The sequence below is a fragment of the Haliaeetus albicilla genome, chromosome 17 (genome assembly GCF_947461875.1).
Source record: "Haliaeetus albicilla chromosome 17, bHalAlb1.1, whole genome shotgun sequence".
In the NCBI taxonomy this organism is placed as follows: domain Eukaryota; kingdom Metazoa; phylum Chordata; class Aves; order Accipitriformes; family Accipitridae; genus Haliaeetus; species Haliaeetus albicilla.
Genome location: NC_091499.1, coordinates 28,740,997 through 28,763,561, shown reverse-complemented (window position 1 = coordinate 28,763,561; position 22,565 = coordinate 28,740,997). Strand labels below are relative to the sequence as shown.

The 22,565-nt window shown below is 36.6% G+C and overlaps 1 protein-coding gene and 1 long non-coding RNA gene across 3 annotated transcripts in view; one reads left to right on the top strand and one right to left on the bottom strand.

The window, feature by feature from the left end:
* TRDN (triadin) overlaps positions 1–22,565 on the top strand; it is a 239,427-nt gene that overhangs the window by 90,615 nt on the left and 126,247 nt on the right. Inside the window, 1 exon segment of the mRNA XM_069805163.1 lies at positions 16,239–16,310. Within this exon segment, the coding sequence (XP_069661264.1) occupies positions 16,239–16,310 (72 nt within the window).
* Positions 596–22,274, bottom strand: LOC138689592 (uncharacterized). Of its 2 annotated transcripts, none has more exons than XR_011328507.1 (3): positions 21,974–22,274; positions 7,142–7,354; positions 596–4,432 (listed from the first exon to the last, which is right to left on the bottom strand). It is a non-coding gene; the product is annotated as an uncharacterized lncRNA (long non-coding RNA). The 2 variants fall into 2 exon arrangements; XR_011328506.1 differs by having other exon boundaries at positions 7,142–7,357; positions 21,974–22,273.

The window sequence follows — 22,565 nt, the reverse complement described above, 5'->3', positions numbered from 1 at the left end:
CAATGGTCATTGGGTGGTCAGCTGGCCTTAGAGGTGAACAGCGAGGGTGACAGCTTGAGGCCCCAGAAAGTGGAAATAAGTCATAAAGGAGCTGAAATCATCTGCTTTGTAGGTGAGAAGGAAGAGGAGAGCCCCTTAATTTAGGGCCTCCAAAAGTCCACCCGTGGCTCCACCTGTAAAGCAATGGCTTTTGGACCTGCTAAGTCCTTTGTCGACGTCTGAAGTTAAATGCTGTGAATGGTTGTTATGATGGAGCCTGATACGTTTTTCTGGGAGGTAAAATAAAGCATTGCCTTCAAAACAAGCTTCAGGCAACCCACAAGCTGTGAAAGGCAGTGCTGAAACATCCAGACCGTGTCTCTGAGAAGCAAGGTAAAGGCCAAGTACACCCAGCTCTGTGCTTTTTATAGAAATCATTGCGGAGAGTGCCACCAAACACTGCTCAGTTAGTGTTTGTCACTGCTTTTCTCCGGCAACGTGCTCATTTCACACTGGCCTTTGTGAACTGAAATATTACTGTAATTCATTTTCTTGAATAGATAAATGTGGGGAAAACACCAGCACACTAAGTCCCTTTAATAATGCTAATATCCAATTAGCTTTAAAAACAGCTATGTTTTATCCTTTTATTGGTTTATATATTTTATGTTAAATTACATTGTCCAAACAAAGAGATCTGAGTGCAATTCCGCTAAAGAATTTAATTACAGTCACCCTGACACTGCAATACTTTCAAACCAGGAATCACTTCTGTCAATCCCGGTATTGCCATTTGTGAAGGAGAAAAAGAAATTTTTCTCATAGAAAATTCTTTCACATAGATATATTGGCTTTTTGTAGGATTGTTTACACCAGATACAAATTTCTGTCTGCTTGAGTTTATAAGAGCAGTGTCCCACTCATTAGATTCCTTAGGCACAATATATGGATTTATAATGTCAGTAATAACAATACCATTCAAAATTTATTCTTTGACAGCAGTTTTGGAGTATTTGTATTATTGAAAAATTTCTATTCCTTACTGGCAACAGGAAATTATTTTAGGCTTATATAAACTTTGTGCAAGAGTTTATAGCAAAGTAGAGCATTCAAGATGGCATTTTACAGTGATCAAGTAATTAAAAGTAAAGCTCAGATCCTTGGGTTTCATTAATTAGACACACTTTTCAAAATACATCAATTCATACGTTTTGACAGTCACCTGAACAATCTATTGGAGGTCAGTTAATGGTCTTGTGTTGATTTTAACAAATGAGGCTGAAAAGTTGTTCGTGTACTCAAAGTTTTGTCACGTTGCTGCAGTCCTAGCTTTAGAAAATGAATGAAATGTATGTAAAACTGTACACAGCAAATTCATAGGAAGCCACAGAATGGTGCTAAGCTGTTACATGAAGCATTAGCTGGTTTTCTTGTTTCTCTGGCCAGTATTTGACCCTGATACTGACTAGTTTCATACAGATCCTTCTGTAAATTACAATAATTATATCAATATCAATTAACTTCCAAGACTTCTATTTTACTTTTTTATAAAAACTTCTATTTTACTTTTCTATTTTACTTAGCCCTTTACAATAGATGTCAGTGGAGTTTTAGCCATAAACTCAGATAGGTTTTGCTAAACCAGCAGTCCATCTCATGAATATCATGACTGCAACAGTGACCTACCCTGGATTCCACTGAGACATTTATAGATAGCCCTCTTGAGCTCTACTGTATACAGTATAAAAAATTGCTTTCTGATTTTATCTGCTGAAGTATGGAGCTTGAGAATATTTTTTACTTTCTGTCTAACATGCATGTGATAAGTGACAATTTCTCAGAGGGACTGCTGAACCACCTTTCCTCCAAAGGATAGATTTGCTGATCTTATTTATTCCTGGACTCCAGTTTCTCAGCCGAGCACAGGCAGTAGTGTCTCAGCATTAACAAATCGCTCTGTCCAGATTGCTTTGTACTCCTTTTGGCTGCCTGTAAATGAAGAATTAAGATGCATTTCTTCTAGGGTTAATCTTCCAAGTTTTACTTCTAAAACTTTAAAACCTGAAGAGGAAAGCTGTTTTTTAAGAGATGCTGAGACACGTTGGTTCTGACTGGCACCTCTATTCTTCTACTGGCACTGGCATTTCTGAGGTCCAAGATAGCCTTTCTTATACAGAAGGCTGCTGACTTTCTTTTGTTTAGTTTCATGGATATAGTCTATTCCATGTATTTGATAATTTATTTGATATTCCTGAATTTTGTTCTGAGTAATATTTCTAGTGTTCTCCTTCACGTTTTTATATTTTATTGGTAGGAGAAAAGGTTCTATTTTAGTAGAAACCTTTAACTTCCTTTTCATTACTATTTTTTGAAATCCTCACCTGTGGATGGATTTCAGGGACACTAGTTGGTCACTCTTTTAGCATGTAGCACATGCTTCTCTAAGTTACCTGGATCTGCTCTATTTTATTCCACCTGTGCCATACTCCTGTTTTACCACTCCTCCCCTGTTTTCCCTGCAATGTTTGCTGGCTTGCTTTACGTTTGCATTTCCCAAACTACTCTGGCAGGTCAAGGAGTTGTTCCAATGAAATGCCTTTTTTATTTTGCATCTACCTAAAGTGTATTTTTGAGTGTCTGTCTTTTTGCATGCCCACCTCAGCATGTGGTTGTGCATGTGGCGTACTGCTGAATTAAGAGTGATAAGCATCTCTTGGGTATTTGGTCGTAACGTGGCACCCTTGTTTCCCACAGGCATACTGTATATTTTTGGTCAGATTTTGGTTTTATTTTAATCACTTGGAAGTTTATTTTACATGCATAGTCTTACTGTGTCTAGTTTTGGTTAAACAACTTGCCTTTCACAGTACCCTGGACTCACTATTGGATGATCTTTACCTAACTGACAACAAAAACACTGGAGGCACAGTTGTGATACTATTGTCGATTTAACCCATCTAGAATCTTTGCACTGAAGCACCCAGCTACCCTGTGGAACTCATACCACTACACGACTGTTTCCAATAATAACTAGACTGCAAAGGAATGTGGCCATACCATTTCCTTTCATCAATTTACCCTCATATGTTTATTTTGTATTTCCATGCTAGGGTCTAAAAGCCAAAGCGATGTAGACGATTTTGCTAATCTTATGCTATTGAACAAATATTTGCCTTGGAAAAATTTGACAGGATTTCTGGCACGTTTACATGGCACGAGTGTATGCTATAGGGTAAACCAATCATCCCACCTTCGCACGAAAAAGTCACCAAAGTCTCACCCTTTGCATATATGCTCTTAAAAAATAATAATAATAAAAGCAAACATAGAGAGTTAAGAAATTCAGGCATATTGTGGCAAGAGTCCGTAGGGAACCCTACAGTGTGCTTGGTCCCAGAAGGAAGTGGCAGACTGAATGTCCTTCATGTCTGCAATATTCTTCCAAGGCTTGTCTCTTCTATTCCCTTGTCAAGAAGTATTCAGTCAAAGAGCAGGGATTATTGTTATTACACAATGTGGTAAGAGAATTCCAAGACGCTGTCAGTATGCTACTTGCCATTTAATATCCAAAAAGATTTATGGAGAGACTGGTGTAAAAGTACATCAGTATTGCAAAGTCGTGGAGTATATTACTGCAAAAACTCTGAGAGCATTAAGCGCCTAACTTTGAAAGTAAAAATGCCTGTATTTGCTGTGGGTGGGCTGTAGCACTGGAGTTAAATACTTGCCCTCTGCTGTTCAGATAGCAAAACGCTTTAGGCTCTTGAACTATTTTTAAGTGTCACTCCTACTTGATTAAAGACTAGGATGTGTTGTGGATATATCAGTGACAGGGTGTAACTTTTCACCTTGTTACATTACATTTACATGGGGACAACTTTGATACCAGTGTAGTTTCTCTGGGGATATATTTGATGCAGTGCAAGAAAAAAAATCAGTCATCATAAGTAAGGCAGTAACATGTTATTTGCTTCTTGCTTGGAGAAATTCAGCATGAAAAACTGTGGACCAAGTTGCATTTGAGAGAGAACGCTAGAGAATATTATTTTTTGTATGGAGAGATGCTTTCTGATGCTACTTACTCAAAAGCCCTCTCCCCCAGAGTAGGAAACAAGCAAACCAGATATTTTTTTTAGTGAAATGCTAAAGGGAGAGTTTGACAGCTGTGAAACCTTTCCAGTTTTACTTTTTAAACAGGAAAGGTACCTAAGAACTAACATGTCTTCTCGCTGTGAGGGCAGTACCATACCCCAAAATTTGCAGAGGCTCATCTGGATTCATCTTCAGAGTTGACAGTTAATTGTCCATCAGTTTATAAAAAAGTTGTTAAAATGATGAAACACCTGTCGACACATTTGTTTCTGCTGATGACACAAATGGAGATGATTGAGCGACAGAAGCATTTATTCCTCTAGTGATCTCCTGGGAGAGTTCTGAATACTTTTCAAACAGTCTGAAAGGAAAGAAGTAATGAAGAGTAATTTTAAATACATGTATGAGAAACTGAAAATTAAGTTTTAATTATTGAAAAATTTCTAACTGATTTATTAATGTGGAATTCTTGCAATAATTTTAGCTGTCATTTGAAGTCTAAAATATTGCTTCTTTACATATCTAGTCAGTTATGTAAAACTATGAGAAGACATCCACTGATGTCATTTTAACCAGGTTCTTGTCTATGACTCCCCTCTCACCCCAAAAGCTGTGTCTGTTTGGCCAAACTCTGCAATGACATTGATCTCTTAATGGGGATGTTATCAGCTCACGATCCTGACACCATCCCACAGAGGCAAACCAGCTATCCATTATTCCCTGTTTATATCATCCCACTGGGAATCAGAGCCAGATGCTGGCACACAAAGCTGCATCTGTCAACACTCTTATGGCACTTTATTGTAACTTTGCCAAAAAAATTTCAAGTGACTTTCACTCTCTCACAAGCAGCTACCCAGGGAATGCGTGGTATTCTGCTTCTGCACAGAGGAACGGATCTCTTTCTTTGATCACTCACTGCAAGCCACTCTGAGGAGTCAGACTTCTGTGTTACAAAAGGAAGCCAAAACCTTTGCTGGTGTAAATGAGTCTAAATCCTTGATTTTAATGGAAATAAACCAATCAAATCTGTGAAAGCAGAGAGACTAGACCAACAAAAGTATTCTCACACTTGTATTATATTTTATTAGTACTATTTCATGTTATAACCATTTCACATAGTTCAGTAATCAAGTTTCAAAATCAAGGGTCATTTCTAAGGATTTTTAACAATGTCTGAAAAAAGCTAGCTGTGATGTGAAGGATCATCAAAAGACTCAACCACTTTAGTTTTGAAAAGCAAGCTATTTAAAAAGTAAAGGCAAAAGTTAAATGCCAAAAAAAAGATAATAAAGAAATTGAGTTTCATATTAAAATGGTAAAAATAAGTTTAAGCAATATAAAATAGTTATTGCATTTAATGACTCATTGTCATCATTGATTTCCAGTTATCATTATTACAACAAATACTTATGGTCTTTCAATAGGTTAAACAATGGAAGCATTATAGAGCCACACAAGCCTTCTGGAGTACTCAATATCATTTTCAGAAGTTAATTCAATATGAAAAATATTTGCAGAAAATTATTTAAGCCAAAAGTGACTTTATCCATATTTTTGAGGCATAGTTGGCAAGGAAACAACTCAGAAACCTAAAAACTGTAAGTTCCAAATGTCAGCCTATAAGAGCATATGTTTCTTTCTTAGAGCTTGGATGGCTTCGAGTATGGAGAAAAACACAATTCCCAAAAGAGAGAGCTTCCTTTTCAAGCCTAGGTTTATTAACTTTTAAAAATCACTATATTGCAAAAGAACCCAGACAATGATCATGTGTATTGTGGATTTTGCTGACAGTATTTCTAGTTGGAACACACATAGGACTAGTTATTTAGAGGGATGGGATACAATTGTCAATAGAGCTGAGATTGCATTATAAGTAAGGTTGGTAGAAAAGACTGCCACTGAAGTCAGCTACATATAGCTCTGCCAAACTTCAGCTGGTAGGGTTCAAAACTTGCCATGACAGATTATTCTTCTAGCAAAGATGATTAGTTTAGGCAAAATATTTCAGCCATTTCCAACACTTAGAAAGATATTTTGTGTTGACCATTTAAAATTTGTCTCCTTCAGTCCTTCCCTTCCAAATGTTCTAAGTGTTCCTAAACTAGCTAAAAGTGGGACTTGCTAAAAGGCTTGACTTAGTTTCACAGGTTGGAACATCTGTTCAGCAACATCCTCTTAGCAAATAGTATAGTCAAAAAGAGTTTAGGATTATCTACATGGATCCACATATATGTACCTCTTGGTTCTGTCATTTTCTAACGTGGGAGAGGAACCTTGACCTCTAGAAAGATTTTGGTGGTGTAACACTGAGCACTGCAGCATCCATATTTTAAACACTTATCAACCTAATCGTCTCTGAAGACCTTAACTAATTGCTTAATCTCCTTACTCAATGCCTGGGAAACCCTAAAGGCCATTATGGAGTTGCTTAAGCCAACCAAGCCAGCCAACTACATCTGAAATGCCAACCATTTCAGGAAATTCGGAACCTTACATGAGTTGCAAGCGAACATCTGTCTTTGGCAAGACATCACAACCCACAATCTTCTCTTTCAGTTAGTTGCATAAGCCCAGGTAATATTTCTCTAAAATAGATATATTTCTAAAATTATAAGTGAGCTAATGCATCCATTACCTTTAGAATATACTCCTGAAACTGTCTTAGGGAAGTTAACCACAATACAATGAGTCTCTCTCAACTTTAATAGAAAGGAAAATAGCTGAGATCTATGCAAATATGCCTTTAAACACCTCCTGATGCTCAATACACTGAAACACCATGAAGAAGGAAAAATGTATACTGAAGGGCTTCCAGTTTTCTTCTGAATTTTTCATTAACAAGGCAAAACCTATAGCTCCATTGTGGGACTGAGAGCAGTTACATCCCTCATCCAAACATAGATTCTCTGTTGCCTCTGCTGGAAAATGAGGAAGCTCAGTTTTAACAACAGAAACGGTACCCGGCCACCGTACCGCGGAGATAAGAAGAGCATCAGCGGGATCTACAAATGCTTTGCCAACATACCTTCCATCATGAAGCATTTCCAGCTTAGCAATAATTCCTCACCTCTTCTGCCGATAGAACCTAGAGTGCAGAAGACAGACGAGTGTTCAGCTGTGGCCTCAGCAGCGTGTTCTCTCCCTGCCTCGCTTATGTCCGCATCCTCCTCCATCTAGTCCACAGCCACTGCGACAGCCAAGCCGTGGCAGGTCCATTCCTTTCACCATTCTCTGTTCAGGCACTTCTTTCTTTTGCCGTTCACTTTCTTTCTGCATGTATCTGCTTTGTCAGAAGAGACATGCAACTTACTGACATATACCTAGAATGAGTCAAGACTAATTTATTTATTCTTCATCAGGAAACGCTATTCTTCCCTCTGGTACTTCACTTTCCTTCCTCTTGGTTTACTTTGTCTTCTCAGTGTCATCTGACAGAGTAAACAGCACATAGAGTTCAAAAGGCGTTCAATGCCGACACACATTAAACCTAAACAATGGTTTTATCTTCTTTTTTTAGTTAAGTTGACAACAAAAACCTTTCTCTCTGTCTGATATTCATTCATGTAATTTCTGGGGTTTGGGGAGCGCTGTGTTTCTAGGCAGCAGTTACAGTGTGAAAAATCATGCACAGCTCTTGATTTTAGTCCTGGAATATTTTGGTGGCATGTAGGGTCATCTTTATGTGGAACTGCAAAATGAGATGTCCGCAATTCATTGCACCTCACAGATACCCAAAAGTTAATTGCCAAACTTTAACCTTTAGCTGTCTTTATAGCCAATGGTATGAAATGGAGGCCTCCAGAGGACAATTTCATCCTAAAAAAGATGCCTAAGATAGAAAAGATGAATCACCCTTTGAAGGTACCAATTTCTCTCCATTGACTATAAATGGATCCCTCGGGTGACTTATCTAGATTTAACTGTCTAAAAATTAACTTTTAAATGTCTGGTTGAGAAAGAGCCTACGTGCACTCAAGAAGTATGCTAAAAATATGCAAGCAAGGATTTTGCCCAACTGAAGACTTGAAATGACACATTTTCTATGAGATTTCAAATGGTATTATCAGGAGCAGGTCTTGGCTCAGCCATGAAATGTGCAGTGCCACTCTGAAAAGTATAAATAGCAATAATAGCATTGCTATTGCGTTTTGGGAGTGAGAAGGGGAAGAGGAGGAAATGTAGAGGGAAATATTTCTTGAATAAATATGGAGGGCATTCCCTTTCCAAATGTGCCAAACAAAAGAAGCCTGAATGATTTTAGCATTAGAACAAAGCCCCAGTCTTTACAGCTTCCACTTTCATAGAATTTAAGCTGTGGAATTTTTAGTTGCCGTATGCTTACAACGTTGAATTTTATTATTTTTTTAGAAAATTTCTGTTATATCCGTTTATAGGTGTAATAGAAAGGCATGGTAAGTTAAGTCAGTTTCCCAAAAATCATAGAGAAGGCCTTGAGCACAAGGGCTGGAACTCATGACAGCGAATCCCAGGACTCTTGTCCTAAAAATAACCTCTTTATGGGAAAGAGGATTCTTCCTGGGAAAAGGAAAGGGAAGGAAGAATCAGAAGTTACCAAAATGTCATTGGTTTAACGTAATTATTATATCCAATATCACAAGGTTTTTGTTCCAGTATTTCTCATAATTCTTCTTACCTTTTACGCAAATCCAGCAGCTTTAGTTGAAATTGTTTCAGCCTGAAACAGTTCAGGCCATGTATTCTGACTTGCTATAGAAACCACAGCTGCTGAAGGGTATTGCATCAAACCTAACAACCCCATATGTTTTAAAGGATGTAAATTTTAGCCTTGAATTTCAACATCTATTTTTTTACTATCACTATGTCATAAGCTTGTAATTCCCAAAAATATTACAGCTGTTGCACTTTTAGAAGAAAGGAAAAGCTCACTGAGTTTCTTAATTACACAGAGCCTAACCTTCAAAGGTATTAGATACTTAACGCCTACCTAATACTTATCTTTCATTGATTTCAGTGGGAGTGAGGAACAGGAGTTAGTAGCCAACACCTCTGCACTTTTGGGCCCTACTGATATTTGATCTAATAAAATCTCTCAGTTCTTTTTCCTCTAACATCAAACTGCATTATTGAAATTCTAACTTCAGAAAAATGGTTGTAGATTCACTCTCTTAGGTGATTGTCAAGTATAGACAAGAGAGGTAATGTAATCATTAACTTGTTTCTCTCATTCTGGCAAAAAGATTCATAGAGGTGAAAAACTTCTTGGCTTGTGGTCACAGCTATTTGGATTCAGTTGGACTTCTAGTGTTTTATATATTAAACATATTCATTATCTACAAATATATCTAATTTTGAGAGATTGTAGTATCTGTAGTTTGATTTTATCAATGCTAGGCTGGTTTTTTTTTGTTTAGCAAGACCTGGCATATGCACTCTTTCTTGAAGACAACATAAAGTTTTAGCATTCTTGAAATAATGTCTAGATAGCTTTTCTGACTTTAGCACTGAATGTTTCTGAGATGTAGTTGGACTAATGACAGTTGAAATGATGCTATGTAGAGATAAACCAAATACAAATAACTCATAAATTACTGAGCAGCGATCCCATGGCATAGTCAGTGTCTATTACCTTTCATCATAACAGCTTATCAGTCCCTTCCATTCTGTTTAATTGTTAACAGCAAGTATTTAATTGCAGTGTTTTCTTTTCTCTGTTTTAATTATTTTCCTGTGGATACTTCATACAGTGTAAAGTATGCATTTATACCAACTCCTGATATTCATGTTAATTATGCTAAGGATCACTGTATATGATACCAATTTATTAAAGGTTATTTGGGGAGAAGGAGGAAGGCTGAATATGTCTTTTCATTTTGTAATCTGCTTTTACAGTCCTTTTGCACTCCAGTATATAGCAATAACTGTAATAACCCATCATTTCCACACAATAACCCATCATTTTCACTGTCCTAGGACTTAGTTCTTTGAGATCCATCTTTCAGTATTTCTAAACATAACATGTGGGATTATTTTTACCTGTTAAATGTACATGATAAATAATGGGAGGAAGTGGAGACAATTCAATTCAATTTTCAGTTTTTTCAATTCAATTTTTTAATGTCAAGAAAGTCTGTGTGACTTCTTACTTAAGGTGTAACGACAAAATTGTTAAAACTTAACCTTTAACTCCGTAATGACTTCGATCTTCTGAACAGAAAAATTAGAACAGCTTTCAAAAGATATGGATTGACCTAAAGAGGGATTTTGGAGCCTCAATGTAGTAAAAATCTCTGGAAAAGAATTCTCAACAGATACATTGCTGTAAATGGATTTAACTGCGCAGCTCTGTTGTGTGGCTAAGATACATTGCATACATTTCTGGTTGGGACCGATAGCATCGGCTGTAGGTTAAAACAACAAAAAACCCACTCATAGCTCTACTCATGCCTTTCTTGCCTGCCTAATTTGTACACTTGTTATGCAAACTTGCATTCTGTGAGGTACAAACCCACAGGAAAAGAAAAAAATATCAAACAAATTCCCAGCTGTGACTTTAATTGGGTTTGGTAGCTGAGTGAAAATGTACCGACTGACTGATGTTCACACAACCTCCGGGAATCTGTGCCAATGGAATCTCACACCTGTTCAGTTACCAAATCAAGTAGGGCTAGAAAAAGCATTTTCTGTTCAGAAACATCACTAAATAAGTATCTATATGTGTTTGTGTATATATGTACTACACATGTGTACACACGTGCTCGTACATACATATATATAGTATATATTATAAAGGTATAAATGTATATAAATATATATAAGAACACATCATCAAAAACAAAGGATGAGCTCAAATCTCTACATATTAAAAATAGAAGACTATCAAGTTGTTGTTACTTTTTGCTTCGTGCCTTGAGAGGGAAATTTAATCCTTCCCCCTACTCCATTCAAAGGAGCATTTAGATTATCAGTCTGCATCCATCCTTCCTCCACCTTCACTGTTAACCTACTGGTCCTTGCTTTTAGCTTAATAGATGGATGGCCTCCCAAGGCTGCTAGGTTATTTATAATAACCTTGGGTTTGTTGTCTGTGTGTTGAAGGAGGAGTATATCTCAACAACATGCTTTACACATAAGTTAGACACTATGTAGAGCTCCAGTATTATCTATCATATTTTTAATGTATTTTAAACCCAAGTGGAACATATAGATAGATTGGGCATTATCTATGTAATCTTTCCTTTTCTTCTGCATCATAATAATAACAACTGGCCGATAGCCAGTGTAACAGAATAGGAAAATTTAAAGGATTGTTTTACTACTGGTAGTCACTGCATATACTGTAGCAGTGTTTTTCCTTAGGTAATATCAACCTCATGCAAAATGAGAGTTTTACTGTATGTTGGGCAAATATCCATTTAATAAAGAGCCAGATCCTGAATGTAATTAAAAACCTGAAATATATGTTAGCTACTAAGATTGACCTCCCTAAAAGCCTCATTTTATTATCCATTAATTCCATCTGCCGCTGTCAAAAATTGAGCTCCAGATAGGTCATTAACACCCTGTTTAAACTATTTTTTTTTTCATTTGACATAATTTCATTATCACTTTTAAGACTTGTGGGCTACATCTAGATTAGTAAATCAAACTCAACTGTTCTCTGAATGTAATTCCTTCTGTCATAGAGTGATGGGCAACCATTACACTTCTTCAAAGCCAACATGGGCCAGCTACACCCCAGCTGTCTGTTGGGAGTGGTCCCTGGCCCTTGCTAACTCCTGAACTGAGCGAATGAATTGTTTGAGACATTGCTACTTGGTACAGGTCAAAATTGTCGGAGGCTATTCAAAAAAATGTTGCAGGATGTGTATGTCTGAATTCCAGAGCCCAGTAATATTCCCAGGCACCATTTAATTTACTAGTGTACATAAAAACATCGTGTTAATTATGTGTTCCTTAGAAAGATTGCCTATTTGGGGCACCTGTATTTCAATTAATTCCTTCCCCAAAACGAGCATTTCCATTGTTCAAAACAATTGCACAATCTCACCTCTTGATCCTCAGCTCTTCTTTCTTAATGAAAACCAGTTTGCTCATAGTTTTTCATGCACACTTACTAAGGGGAGAAAGCCTTCCTCAGAGTAGTGACAGTCCAATGTCTGAAGAGTAACGACTGATAACAAGGGAGAGGCTCATCTTTTAACTTCAAGCAACTTACACATCAAAACTGGAAGCCTGGACACGGTGGGACTCCATTAAGATTTCAATCCTCTAAAAGCATATTTGGCAGTCTTACCTCATTCTGCTGATCCATGCCTTGTTTCAAGCTTCATGAAACATTTGATTTGAATTTACTTTTCGTAACAAATGACTCTGCAAACAGCACTTTATTTCAATTTATTTCAATTATTTCTACTATCATTAGGGAAAGAAGTGACATCTGGGCAGAATGAAATTTATCTGAAGATATTGTGCTGTGCTATTTGAGAGACACTGTAACAAAATGTTGGTGCTGTCAGATTGTAGGATTCCTGCTGTTCAGATAACCGGTATACGGACATGAGGAAGTGCACAGTCATAGAAACGGTGTTTCCACATATTGCTTTCTGTGGTGATATTATTTCTCCCCATATGCAATTGGAATGTTCAGCTGTCTACAATGCCTTTAGTTATTTAATAATAAAAATAATAATTTTAGAAGTATTTTCTTTAATCTCATGATCTTTTGATTTAGCAAGATACATTTAGAGACTTTATCTATGTCAGTTAAGTTCACTGCAGACAAATTGAACTGGGCAGATCAGGGAAGAAAGAAAACCCACATGATTTGCTGTTATCATAAGAAATCAATTTATCCTCAATGCTCGGACATGACATTTTTGACACATGTAGAAAGACGCTTCCTAGATTGAGAAAAGTAAGATAATTAAAGTTTGTCTTGTAATCCTTATCATGTAATATAAAATCTAAAATATTCATAAACCGAGTCAGAATTAATTTCTTCATGACAACTCAAGTGATTTAATAAACACCGATGACAGAAGTTTCACAGAGCTTGAGGACTGCAGCTTATTTTCAATGAAGTATTCATGTTACCATCTAGTGTCTTAAACCTTCTACTCATCTTTGCAGCATATTTCTTTCCTTTCAGGAAGTGGAGGAAGCTACTCATGTCTTAACATGATGCTTTTTCTCCTGGTGAGCACATTCCCATGAGCTTAAAGTCAAAACATTTCACCATTTCGGTTTCGATCGGCTGTGACTTGTTGTCAGCTGTTTACAATATCATATATGAAGGAGGTATCTGTAGCACAACTGCATGGACAGATGAGGGATAGAAATGTAGGCACATTTTTGTGCTTGCAATTATGGCTTTTGGAGCAATCAAAACCTAATAAAAACCAAAATCAAGTCAAATGAACCTTTCCAGCTTATCTCATAGTAGAAAAATAAAGTCTACATTTGAAATGAGAAGCAAATAAATATGCAGACACTAAATTTCAGTACTCTTCCGTGGCCACATTTTTAAAGCAGTGAGATAACTGTATGTCCAATAATAATAGTGGTAATCTGGATAATGAATTCTCATGATTCATGGACTAATCTGATTGTCCACTGGGATCATTAAAAACATCCTGCCTTCCTCTCATTTACATCATGAATATGTGTCCAACTGGCCACTGCTGGAGTCAAGATAGTAGACACCATTAATCCTAATGGTCTGATTTGTTGAGGCCAATTCTTCATTTCTATTTATGAGTTCTCTGTACTGCAGAAAACCACTTGTGCTTTATAACTTACAGAGGAGAGAAAAAGGAAGAGAGAAAAAATCTGACTTAGGATATCCCCTTTAACATATTTCATCAAAAGAATGGATAAAATATTTATTCAGCTACTTTCCTTTGCATTCCCATCAAAGTGAATAGAGAGACATTTAATAACACATGGAAACATTAAAGAAGCTTTTTATCAGAGTGGATGGGAACCTGCTCAGAGCAAACATTCTGGCCTAAGGGAAAGTTTTTGATCTGTGAAGCTTAAGCTTTTGGTGCTTAAAACACTCTCATATTGGATCATGTGGTCAATTTGCATGAAATAAATGATTTGTTTAAAACTTGTAAAACTATAAAATAGAACTTGACAAGTCATTAGCAATAAGTGGTATCGCACTGGCATTATACTAACACTGGTGCAATCATTAGAAAACTGCTGCTACAGCAAAGAACAGGAAGATAATGGGGCCAGCCTATACTTTGACCTAGAGGTGTTAGATCATTGCCCCACACAGTAGATACCACACTGCAGTCCAAATTATTGACTATCCTTCTTCATTACTGCTCTACTTAACATTCTGAGCCACTGCCGTTTATCATCTTTCACACAGAACAATTAGTGCAAGTTATAAAATTTATCACTTTTTCCATCTAGGGATAGGTGATCTAGTTTATGCAAAAACAAGGAAAAGAAAAAAAAAAGAACTAAACTTTAGTCTAGGACTTTAATCAAAACTAGCAGAAAGAATAAGATTATTTATCCGTTCTTCATTAATTTTTGTATCGTTTTTGTTTTCATTCTGAATTAGGAATTCAGTTAATGCAGTTCCTGTATGTTGACAGAGGTTATGGATACAATATTTCTATTCTGGTTGGCAGCAAATGGTATTCAGCATCTCATTAGCTCAATTTGCAATTTCAAGATGGGGTTTTTTTAGACAAAAAAATATTTGGAAAATCATGGCTAGGCATCTGGATTCCTGAAGTTTGCTTACAATTCATTGTAAGGCTAGAGTCATTCTGTGATGAGATTAGTAAATATCCTCTTGTGATTATTGCCAAGACAGGAAATACATGCAAAACCTAAGATTTTTACCATTTGTTGCACTGCGCCTTCAATGCATAGATTTTGTCAATGCGTCGACATTTTGTCAGTGGCTTAGGCACGTGAGTCAAGTTTGAGTGGCTCCATGTGTGATATTTTATACAAATTACTGGATGAACTAAACTACATGCTTGCAAATTATTTGCCTGCAATCATACATATGCTGATAAGATGCGATAACATTAAGACCATGGTGCTGAAATCGCACTGCTGTCTTCAAGATGATGTTTTTCTCGTGCATTCCCCAGGAGTATACATACCTTTGTAAAATGAGGGGTAAGTATGATACTGCAGTTTCCAAGGCTCATTAAGATCTTAATTTCTCTTCTGAGTCTATCGCCAAGCATGAGGCATGGCTTTGAGTTTCTGATGTGGAGCTGGAGCTGAGATTTAACAGCCTGATTGCATGTGGACTCTGGTGCAGTGAATGTATGCTGGTGCACATGACTGAATCGATGTCATGTTTAACTACTTAAATTGATTTCACAGGTCACAACAAATTGTGCTTTCCAAATGACAATGACACAATAGGTACTGAGCATAAATGTCAGAGAAAGAAATTAAGAAGAAATAAGGAGACTGCAAACAGGTGTTATAAACCAGAAAAGAAGCATAAGTGATATAAGAGTGCAATAGATCAGTTTGTGAATCTTTGGGGAAACGAAGTGAAAATTATTTTGGAAAAAGCATGGTATCTGCACGTAGGCTAAGACAGTACAGAAAGTCCCAGTTCAATACTATGAGACAGTACAGTTCAAAACTCTGAGAGAGTAGAAGTGTTTCAGTCAGCAGGTGGAATCAGAACCTCGTCAGCATTTACAGTGTGTGACCTGGTTGGTATTGGCTAATTAAGAATAACCCTTAAGGATGAGAAACATAATAATTTTTACTGGTGTTTCAAGAAGTTCATAATAAGTGGACTTGAGGGAACGACTGAAGATCATTTGTTTGACAAAAGAAAATAAGCTTTTAGTGTAGAAGAGGCATCATGAATATGTAACCTTATTATCACAGTATTATTCTTCAGTTTTTTAGTTTAATGAAGAAAAATAGAACTGTAAGCATTTCAGCATGTGCTTGAGTCACTTGGACTTCACTGATTTAAAATGTGTCTCTTAAAAATAAATTACTTTATTTGTTGAGAAATACATTTCCTTCCTACGGTGTCTGGAATATAATAGCTTTTATGCACAGTGTAATATTTTAAACATGAACAATTCTGAAAGGAGCTCAGCCCCCCAGTGAATCTGCTTAGCCTGTTAGTGAATACATTTTCTATGCTTCTTAACCTGTATACTCATGTGCAGGACATAAGGAAATGGTACCACCTCGTCTTCTTCTTGAACATAGTCCAAGAAAGAAACCAGCAGCTATTGAAGGTAAGTTTGAGATTTTTCCTCCTTTATTGGCTTCTACTCATTAACTTGACTCTCTCTTCTAATGGATTTTGTTTATAAACGTAACCTTGTCCTGCTTTCAGCTGGGATAGAGTTAATTTTCTTCTTAGTAGCTGGTACAGTGTGTTTTGGATTTAGTGTGAGAATAATGTTGATAACACACTGAAGTTTTAGTTGTTGCTGAGCAGTGCTTACATTAAGTCAAGGATTTTCCAGTTTCCCATGCTCTGCCAGCAAGCAGGCGCACAAGGAGCTGGGAGGGAGCATGGCCAGGACCGCTGACCCGAACTAGCCAAAGGGATATTCCATACCGTCGGACATCACGCTCAGTATATACACTGGGGGGAGTTGGCCGGGAGGGGCTGATCGCTGCTCGGGCATCGGTCAGTGGGTGTTGAGCAATTGCACTGTGTATCACTTGTCTTTTCTTGGGTTATATTTCTTTTTTATTATTATTCCTTTTCATTACTATTATTATTATTATTATATATTATTATTCTTATTGTTAGTACTATATTTTATTTTACTTTAGTTGTTAAATTGCTCTTATCTCAACCCATGAGTTGTTACTTTTTTTTCCTATTCTCCCCATCCCACTGGGAGAGGGGAGAGTGAGAGATCGGCTGCGTTGTGCCTAGTTGCTGGCTGGGGTTAAACCACGACAAACCTACATTACAAAACTGAGGAAATGATTAGGCCCGGGACACAAATGCCACAGTCATATTTGCATGACAAGACCTAAATATTCCTTACAGTAGTCCCACAGATGGCTCAGGGGATTTCCTGAGTGAAATAGATTACAGGATCAAGGCCCAATCTGTAAAATGCTTTAGATAGTGTTCAGCCATAAGTTGCCATCTAACTGTAAACATAATCAACATTATCCCCTTAATATACTTTGGATTATTCTTTCAGCTATTGTTATTCAGAAACGTTTCTGTGTATTATCTGCAATAATGAACATAATATTTCTGGCTCTGCATTTATCATCCCTATTCCTATTGTTAAAACCACTGAAAGAAAAATACAATGTCAGATCTTACCTTCAGAAGATTAAAACATAACCCTGCAATTAAATTATATTGTTTACAGTCTAATCATATCAGTAAAATGGTTGAAATATGCATTTGAATTTTAAAATGGACTGTGTCCAATGACCTAAAACTACTACTGCAATATACATCCTCGGTCTCTACACCATACAATTTAATAGTACAAAACATATGAGTCTTTTCCTGTAATTATGTAGCAGGTTTCATATAATACTTCAGAGTCATTCAGTCACACCATGGCACTTGCTAATCTCTCTCATAGACGTCTTAGTTCTATGTTATCCAGAAAGCAATTGCAATCTAAGAGAAAAACAGATGGGATGGCAGCAGAATAAGTAACAAGAGCGACAAGATTTTCTTGCATTTGGAAACGGAAAATGAGAGTTAGATTTTGGCAGAGCCTATGACTAAAACAAAGAGTTAATTTAATTAGATATTTCTGTTATGTGATTATTGTGAATCAGAATGTTTGGATAAAAATAGTTAAGTGATTTCTTATCTCTTTCCCCAAAATCTTTTACCTCAAATAAATATTTCTTTATAAACACACTGTTTAAAGGGGTATAAAACTGTGGTTATTGTGACACAATGTAGTACATGAATAGATTTTCAGTCCTGCTTATTTTAGGGAAATGTTTGAACCCTGCTTATCAGCAAAAAGAAGTCCCTGCAATGTTAAACACTGTTATTCACCAATTAACCATAATGGGAAAAAAGCATAATAGAAAAAGACTGCTGCATTTGCCAAGTGATAAATTTAATCTTTAAATATAACTGTTATACAACATGAACTAGCATCAAATTAACATTAAGTTCTTGATTTTCAAAATCATGAAGAGCATGCAATTACTGCAATTGCACATGGAAATGACTATTTATGACCAGTTACACATTTGTGTGTTTCATTAGCTCATTTATGCATGCAATTGAGGTAATTGTGAATGTAAATTAGAAACCCATTTGGCAAACAAATTGGGGGGCAGATTATCTGCTCAGAATCATACAACTAAATTCCCTTTAAGGCTCAAGGCCAGTCACTAGGATACAATACTGTTCATGCCACAGATTTGGAGGAAATGAAGAAGGAAGAATTACTTGCAAAATGCTACTGTGAAAAGCTGCTATATTGCACTATTCTGTGGTCTCCATATATGAGAAAATACACCACAGTGCCTTTAGGAACCCTGAACCCTGAAGCTTTATTTCAACCCAGGGGAAAATAATTAAGTAATTTATGGGAATATTTGGCACAGTGACAGAAGGGAAAAAAAGGAGGAGGCAGAGAAATGTAAATCTGTGAAATAGTTGAAGAGATATCTGTCTGTGACTTCTTAATTCTTACATACCTTTATGACTGGTACTTCACTAAATATCACTGCTCAGGTGAAGGGACAGATTGAAACAAATAATTCTCCTTTTCATAAATATAGCTGAAGATAGTATAATAAGTTCTCAGAATAGGGAACAAGTACAAGCATTTGTTAATTGAGAAATGTACTTTATATGACACAGAAGGACTGGCCCAGCCTTTGACAGAAGCAGCCAGCTCTGAAAAAAGGTAAAACAATAGGAAGTAACAGAACTGTTGTCACACAGAAAACTTGTGAAACCAATCTATTTAGACCCTAGGCTTTCCAACTCAGTGATATTCAGACACTCGATACAAAACCATGCAGCTAGTAAAGACTGAAAAGATTTTACCCTTTTTCTAGTTTGAGATGTTTTCACTATTGCCCTGTTTTGCCACTGCCTTCTTAGGTAATCCCGGACCATTCCTGATTTCTCATAAGGTGAAAATAGTGGCAGTATGCATGCCAGATGTCTCTAACATTTTTAGATTATGTGATACTTTCAAATAGAAAGCTTTTCCTGGGTAGTAGCCAATGCCCAGTAGAAACTATGCTCTGCTGAATTCGTGAGATCTTAGAAGAAGAGAATATTGTTATTATGTATTAAATCTCAACCTTTCTCTCCTTGTCATGGCCGTTTTCTCTTCCTTCACCTCCACAGTAAATCTTTTGGAAAAGGGGTGATTATGCAGGACAATGCAAATTTGTACACTATATTCTAGCAGTATGCCATAAATTGCATTGAAATGTGTGCATGTGAATTGAACTTTTCAGATATCTCCTGGTTGGAAAGCAAAATGCTTTGTACTCATCTGGTCAGAAGGGAAAAGAACAGGTCATTGCTCTCCTATTTCATGGTGGCTTGGCTCTTTTCAAAAAGAACTGCTGTCTTGAGATCTTACACTCAAAGTTCAATGAAGAGTTTGGAGTTTCAGGTCACCAAGAGAAGAGAATAACAAACCAAAACAAAAGAAAACAAAACAAAAGAAAAGGTCCTGTAACAATAAACAAGAGAAAGAGGGAAAGGGAATTTGTGAAGGGAGAGACACTGATATATAACTTGTGTTCCAAGCTTGGAAGCCTTGTTTGGCAAACCATGAAGTAAATTAACTTATTTTAAATTCTTTATCTTATCTTTTTTTCTGGAGGTTTCACAAGGACTTGGAAGCAGCGCTCTCAGCTTGGCTGACACTGATGCTGCCATTTAAGGAGGACGCTAGTGCTGGCTGTAATTTGAACAGATCTGTTCTCCGTGGCTATCTGACTGTACTCTTCTCCACCTCTTTTAACTCTAGCTTTCTTGTATTTTGTTATCCACCGACATCCTAAAACTGCTCTGCAGTGTACATTGATTCTCTGTGAATCTCTTTCTCGGGTCTTGACTGGTTTTGCTCAGCTCACATAGCTTTTCGCTTCCTCCATTTCCCCAGTCACCTGAGCAGAACACTCCTTTCTGATAGTCCTCCCGTGTTACGCTTCTGACATGGCAGGGTAATCTCTCAGGAAGATGCTACAGTTGGACAAGAAATGTTGAAACTAAGCTCAGAGGCTTAGTTAGTTATTAGTAAGGCTTCATATTAATTGTTCCAGAATAGTATGTCTTTGCTTTCTCATGAGATCATAACACCTTTGTGAGAAGCCTGTATCAAAATCTTTCTCTCAGTGGAAGGCATCTTAATATGATCTCAAACAGACAGTATGCTTTGTACCACTTTGAAGAGCACTGTACCACAAAAAAACTCTGAACAGCATTGTAGCTGAGTATGATTCTCCAGGTTATACTGTCCTAGAAATCTGTGCTTGTATCTTTGTGGGAGAGCATTTATCACGGAAGAGTCATCAACGTAACCATTCTGATCTGCTAATGGATTGTGATGGGCTCTGAAATATCCCCCTTCTTTGACTGAGGTATACTGTTCTTTGCCATCTTGCTGGTATTTGTGATATTAAATGAAGTCAAAAAGAAGAATTTAAAATCTCTGTAATGTCTTCGGAGGATGTTTGAGGAAAACCAATTATTTCCCCTAGATCATTGAATCCTCTGACTACAGATTTTGCAGAATGCAGTAAAGGGAGTTGCTGTGAAATATGTTTAACTTCCTCCAAAAATTCCTGCGGAGGCTAAATTGGCATTGAAATAGAAATCTGCATCTATCTTTGTTGCTGTATAGAATGTACACTATCTCACTAGCTTAAGAAGAATTTCTAGTCTACACCTCAGTTCATGAATATAACATTAGGCGATATAACCAAGAGTATCTAAATTACTAAAGCCAATACAAATTTTGACAAAGCTCCCTTGATGTATAGAAGTGTATGAATCTTGTACAAACCAATCTGCCTCTGTACAGTCTGTCAATGGCCTTCTTTTCTGTACACAGATTGTTCTATAAAAAACTTCTTTCTTTTGTGCTATAAAATCAATTACCCATAAAAAAAATCCTTCTAGTGAAAGACAGTGATTTAAGATACAACAGAAACCTTTCAAAAATGCAGAATTTTGAAGTTTTCTCTGAATTTAGAACATTTTTAATAATACCGACATGATTTGAGGATTAAAATCCATTTTCTTATGAATTTTAATTGAAGGGAGAATAAAAAAAAATAAGAAAATGTTTTTGTCAAAAATATCATAATACAATGGACTAGGTTTTAATCTAGTTTATTAGAAGAAACAGTTTAGGTAGCTTTAGCAGGGTACTATATAAACAGCATAAAACCAAGGGGGTTTTGTGAAATATGGGCTCTACCTCTTCATGAGTCTGTACTGAAGACAGTAAAACCTTTGAAATAATATGCGGAAGGTTTCAAAGTGAGTTATTTAATGATTTGGATTAGACATTTAAGCAGTAAACTCTAATGATTTAGCTATAATGAAAAAAGCCTAAATCTTCACTGTTTCAGAAAGCCCTTGACATTTTACTTAATGACATGAGGCTTTTCTGTACTACTTTTATTCTAGAATAAGACAGAAAAAATTGAACAGACATCGGGAAAAAAGATTACTGGAATGTAGAAAAATTATGTACAAAGATATGTATATTTTGATTAGACATGTCACTGTTTTCTCATTAATATTATTATTCATAATAATCCAATTTACAATATTAGATTATGCATCTACCTAATAAAACAAAATCAAATAACTCTGAAGATTATTTTAACTTTTTAAAGTGTTTTTTAACTGTTACAGAAAAGCAATAATCTTTTGCGTATCTTGCACCTGCAAATGGAAAATACTTACTTAGATTAAGATTCTCTGGGCTTTCAAAGGCAGAAATTCCATGTTTCTTTGGAAAGAAAAGGGAAACCCTTGCAGAAGAGGTCCCGCATAGCCTGGTCATCCTGTTTTCCTAACCCTCAGACATTCTTGCTCAAAAGCATGTCCCATAAAAAAACTCATCAAAACCCTTCCCAGCACTGGTAACGCAACTGGTCCTGCTGTTGATTCGTGTTGCCTGGAAGGAATATCAGTCACAAGGAGGGAGAAGGCTAACCCTGCTGCCTTAGCTGTGTTGGTTTGGCTCTTCCTAGGGAAGTTCTTACCATAAGAAGCCAGTGCTCCCCTGGGAATTCAGTTCTTCCTCATAATCATATTTGCATCATATTTGCCATTGACCTTTGTCCAATGGATTTTCTATTTCTGTTCTTGTCATGGAAGTTGGCATGTCCTCTCTTTTTTCCCTTGGCACACATACTCTGGCTTCATTACATTGGTATTTGTACTCTTTGCTCCCCACTGTGTTGTTTAGTGAGGGCAACATATGGCCCCATGCTATTAACTAACAGTTTTGGTGCTTAATTCAACAGCCATGAAAAAGGAGTCTATAATCACT